At 37.5% G+C, this 5481-nt stretch overlaps 1 protein-coding gene across 2 annotated transcripts in view; it reads left to right on the forward strand.

Moving 5' to 3' along the window:
- LOC110030858 (acetate/butyrate--CoA ligase AAE7, peroxisomal) overlaps nt 1–5040 on the forward strand; it is a 32522-nt gene extending 27482 nt beyond the window's left edge. For both annotated transcript variants that reach the window (XM_020733805.1, XM_020733804.1), the window contains one exon: nt 3846–5040. In XM_020733805.1, coding sequence (XP_020589464.1) covers nt 3846–4745 — 900 coding nt within the window. In that variant the 3' untranslated portion in view covers nt 4746–5040. The remainder of the gene's footprint in view (nt 1–3845) is intronic.
- The last annotated feature ends 441 nt before the right edge of the window (nt 5041–5481 follow it).

A 5481-nucleotide genomic window follows, 5' to 3' on the forward strand; every position in this document is an offset into this window, starting at 1 on the left:
AAACTTGCTTGTGTTTCTCAGGAAAGAGTTCAGAGGTACGGGGCTATGTTGATGCTGATCTAGCTGGAGACATTGATACTAGAAGAAGTACTACAGGTTATATTTACACTATTGGTGGCACTGCAGTATCATGGGGCTCTAATCTGCAGAAGACAGTTTCGTTGTCTACTACAGAAGCTGAGTACATAGCAGTATCAGAAGCTGCAAAGGAGATGATATGGCTACAGGGCTTCTTGAAAGAATTAGGCAAGAAGAATCAAATGGGCGTACTCTACAGTGACAATCAGAGCGCTATATTCCTTGCCAGGAATCCAGCATTTCAGTCCAGGACAAAGCACATTCAGATCAGGTATCACTTCATACGATCATTGTTGGATGACGGACAGTTGATGCTTGAGAAAATTTGTGGAAGCCAAAACCCTGCTGATATGTTGACAAAGGGTGTTACTCTGGAGAAACTGAAGTTGTGCGTAGCTTCAGTTGGTCTTCTAGCTTGAAGACAGAGACCTTGAGTTGCAAAGGTGGAGGATTTGCGTTTGAAGAAAATGATAACGTCATCAGTAGAGGATATCAGTTTGAGGAGGAAGGATGTTGCAGTATGTGAACTGGTCTCCAAGTGGGAGATTATTTGTTATGTGGAGCCCGTTATAAGAAAAAACAAAAAAAAAAGGGGGAATAACTGCACGTTTCTTCCCTCCCGTCTCTCTCGCTCCTATTTTTCGCGAACCGCTCCTATTCGCGATATATCTATCTCTCTTTCTCCCGTTCGCTATCCCTCCCCCGTCCGTGCGATTTCTCCCGTCCCTGCGTGCGAAAGAAGCCCGCCGAGAGAGAAATTCCCGCGCGATTCCTCCTTTCTCCATTCTCTGGTTTTGCGATCTACTGTAGGCATCGCAGGAAGAAGATTTCTCCTTTGGATTCTTCTTGAGGCTTACGGGAGTAGAAGAAGGAAGAAGGAAAAGAAGAAGATAGTGAAGAAAAAGAAGAAGATAGTGAAGAAGAAGAAGAAGATAGTGAAGAAGAAGGTGCTTATTCTTGATTCTTCTTGTTTGGCTTGGAGCAGAAGAAAAAAAAGGGTTTTTTCTTGTACGTATTTCTTCTTCTTTGGAGTTCTTGCACTTGGGTGAATCTCGGTGAAAAGAGAAAGAGCAAGTGAGAGATCCTTTAATTGTAGTTGAGATCAAACGGTGTAAATTCCTCAATTAGTAAAATCCTCTGCAACTCCGTGGATGTAGGCAATTTGCCGAACCACGTAAATCTGTGTGTTTTTGGTGTTAATTTTCTCGTGCTATATTTATTCGCTTCGTAGTCGATCGTTATAAATTTCAAAGTTATCATAACAGTTTCCTGTGCCTCGCGTAAAAAAGAGAAAGTGGTTCTAACTTTTCTTTTTTACGGACCTTTATTGTAGTCTCAAAACACTTCACGGTCCCTTCTAACAGTCTTCACTGCCATCCCTTCTAATACCTCTTCATCGCCATCCCTTTACTAATATTTTGTTTTGAGGTTAATATTGATGTATTTTTTGTTATTTATCTTAGAGTGCATTCATCATTCATTATAATTCAGTCTTAAGTAGTAATAGGAAAGAGAAAGAAGAAGTATATAAGGTTTGATAATGAATAAAGTTCAAACCTTGTATTTAATATTTAATTCTTGTTCGAGTAAAGATTAGTTTATCTATTTTAAATCTAGGATTTGATTGTTAGCTGTGAAATTATGTTTGAAGAAGTTCAAACAAGATAAAGAGTTTGTAATAGAGTCTTCTTCAAACCGCAGAAACTTTTTTCGAACATTGGTGGGCCCAAACCTGGTTTAAAATGTATCCAAACCTTGTTTGAATCTTATCTAAATATTATTGAAACTTTTTTTTAATTATCTTATAAGAAATTGATTTATTTAAATTGACTTTGCCATGTATATTGACGCTGTAACTAATTATTCCCGTGGAGAGATGTACATGACTCGGAGAGAAATTCACATCCAAGTAGCTTTTCACTATTAGATGACATGTAATTCTCCATGGCCTCAACTCATCAACTTCATATGGGTGTGTGCGTGTTTTTTGGTCTAATTTTATTGTAATTTATGTTTTATTTCTAATTGTTACTGTAGCTGTTAAACTTCACAAATACTAAAATTAAGAGCTGTTAGATCTTTCCTCAGTAACTTTTTTTGGATTTATGACATTTGTTTTTACTTGTGATATCTATTAAGTTGGCACATAAGTTTTTATTAAATACTTTAGACACCAATCAGTGGTACTAGAGTGAACCATTGTAGAAAATTTGCATAAAACTAGTATTGTATAATATTTTGAGTATTTAACAAGGATTTATATGCCAACTACTTAGATTTTATGGGTGAAAAATGGCATTCCTCTGGACTACTTGTTGATTAGATGATTCATAGTTTTTTTTTAACATTTGCTATGCTTGCTAACTATATCGATAATCAGATATGAAGCATAAATTACTTTAAATTGAGTATATATGCATAAATCTCTGTGAAGTATTCTATCAAAGTTTTATAATATTTTGTGGTGTGTATTTATCTGTTGCATTTTGTGTATAAATATGCAATAATTTCTGATTTTATTTAATAATCTTATGTGACCTTATAATATGTATAGCATTAATTATTTGGTGATGCTATGGGTATTTAATATATACATATAGTGGTGAAATTTTTTGTAGCATAGTTGAATTGTAAACATTAAGCTCTGTATGTGACCTGAGCTATGTAATGACTTTCTATAGGAATGATTAGTTGTGATATATGTATATATTTCAAAACAATTAAAATGAAGTAATATCATACATGATAATTAGGAAAAAAAAAGAGCTTGGACATTATTTGAATAGGTTTTGAATATTTTTCAAAAGGGTTCCGACAAGGTTTGAACATGATCTATGAGATTCGAACCTTGTACAAACTTTAAGATCTACTCGAGCTCTGTATTGGGCTAATGTTCTAACACATAATGCATACAATATTTTGAACAAGGTTTGAACCACATTCAGAGAGGTTTGAAACGCCTATTACAAGTTTTTATTTTGTTCTTTTTTTTTGGAATTTAGTTTTGCATCTAATGGTTAAAACATAGGCTCGAAACAAATGTTCAATTCTCATTTGAGTTAGGATTGCAGTGAAGCATTACAGTAGATGCATTACTAGCGCTAGACCGTTAGAGATGAAGATGGTGGTTTGAAAAGTGAGATTTGAGCAGCTGTTTGTTTGAGCGCACATGTGATTAGGGGCTGTCTCATATTAAGTATTTTTGTACTTAAATGAAATTTTATCCATGTTTCCTTACATAAAATCATAGTGGACACTCATTAATTGCAGTATTGTCCAAGTAGTAACATAATGTGAATTGCTAATTATTATTCGCCAGCTTGATTTTCTCCCCATTGTTTTGTGTTGAAATGCCATACTTATCTAAAAAAAAAGTTTAAATTAAAGTACATGACACTCATTAATGCACTAATTCATCGTTCTTTTGCTTAATCTAAACATTAGATTTATAATTTTAGCATGTTTTTTGTTCCATGAACAAATTTCTAAGAAAAAATGGAAAAGGAAAGTCTTGTGTCTCTTTAAACTCTGGAACTAAAGCCTCCAAACATATTTTCAGCAGCAAAACTTTCATAAATCCCAGTTTATTCGTTCCCTCCGACAGTAAAATATTTCATCTTCTCCTCCTTATTCTCAACGGAGGATATATACCTTAAGAGCTTAAATATTAGGTTGTTACATCATAAATAAAAAGAAAAAAAAAGCAAAAATTAAACTTGTGGTTACTTGTAATATTTTCACTTTACCCTGCTTATTTTTCCATGCAGGTAACGCCTAAGGCCATTTATTCAGCTATAGCCAACTTGGGTGTAACCCACTTCTGTGCTGCGCCTGTTGTCTTAAATTCTCTCATCAACGCTCCTCCCTCCCAAAAGCTCCTCCCCCTCCCTCGCACCGTCAATGTCATGACCGCTGGTGCCGCTCCACCAGTTTCGCTGCTTGCATCCATGTCCGACCATGGCTTCCGCGTCACCCACACCTATGGCCTCACCGAGACATATGGACCTAGCACCGTTTGCGTCTGGAAACCCGAGTGGGACTCGCTTTCGCCTGAAACTCGAGCTCGCCTCCATTCCCGCCAAGGTGTTCGTTACATTGGTCTTGAAGGCCTCGATGTCTTGAATCAGGAGACCATGACACCTGTCCCAGCCGACGGGAAAACCGTCGGCGAAATCGTCATGCGTGGAAACTGTGTGATGAAGGGCTATCTGAAGAATCCAAAGGCGAACGAGGAAGCTTTTGCTGGTGGCTGGTATCACTCCGGTGATCTCGGAGTAAAGCACACAGATGGATACATTGAAGTAAAAGATCGATCGAAGGATATAATAATCTCAGGCGGAGAGAACATCAGCAGTTTGGAGGTGGAGAATTTGATTTACAAGCATCCAGCGGTGCTCGAGGTGTCGGTGGTGGCTCGGCCGGATGAGCGATGGGGAGAGTCTCCTTGTGCATTCATCACTCTTAAACCAGATGCTAAAGCTGGGAAGAATGAGGAGGCTATTTCGGCTGATATTATGAAATTTTGCAGAGAAAATATGCCTGCTTATTGGGTGCCTAAGTCGGTGGTGTTTGGGCCGTTGCCGAAGACGGCGACCGGAAAGGTACAAAAGCATGTTTTGAGGAAGAAGACGAAGGAGTTGGGGCCGGTGAAAAAGAGCCGGCTGTAGATAAGAATAATGCCAGTAGCTTTTGTTTTCCTTAATATGAAAAAAGTAGTCTTTTATTGGAAATAATATTGCGTCTGGTAAATCGTCTGGTAAATCAAATCCGACGTTCGGACGATGACGTGGATCTCATCACAGTGCGTTCTGTAGCGTGGTGCGATCCGACACTGTTATCTGCACATTTATTGTTTGGAATATTCTCTTGTTATTGAGATTTGTTTTATGGATTTGTATGGAATGCTCTATTTTGAATGTAGTGAATTTTATTGAACATTAGTGCTATGTTTAATAATGTGTATTTTGGTTTGTTATGTATTGGGATTTCTTGATGTATTTTTATGAGTAGAAATGTATGATAATGTAAATAGCAGTTTAAAATAAAAATGTTTTTTGAGTAATTGAATAACACAGGTAGCTATTTTATGATAGATGGTGTTTTTTTTTTTATATTTTTTATCAATTGCTTCCTGGTTTTGAGCAAATTATAAGCTGTTTGGTGTTGCTGATTAAGGGTTCGTTTGAGGCCGTTTTTTCTACGAGGTATCGCGGCCTCAAACTGCGAAGTTGAGTTTGAATTTACTGTTTGGATATAGCGTTTGCCGCCGCCGGCAGCTAAAATAGGCGGAACGCGGGCAGCGGGATCAACCCTGCGCCCCGCGTTGTCAAATCGAACCTTGAACTTTTCCATGGCAGACTGGTTTGTTGGCCCAATCATGGGTAAGTTCATCAACGCTTGCTC

Source organism: Phalaenopsis equestris, unplaced genomic scaffold (assembly GCF_001263595.1).
Source record: "Phalaenopsis equestris unplaced genomic scaffold, ASM126359v1 Scaffold000761, whole genome shotgun sequence".
Classification (NCBI taxonomy): domain Eukaryota; kingdom Viridiplantae; phylum Streptophyta; class Magnoliopsida; order Asparagales; family Orchidaceae; genus Phalaenopsis; species Phalaenopsis equestris.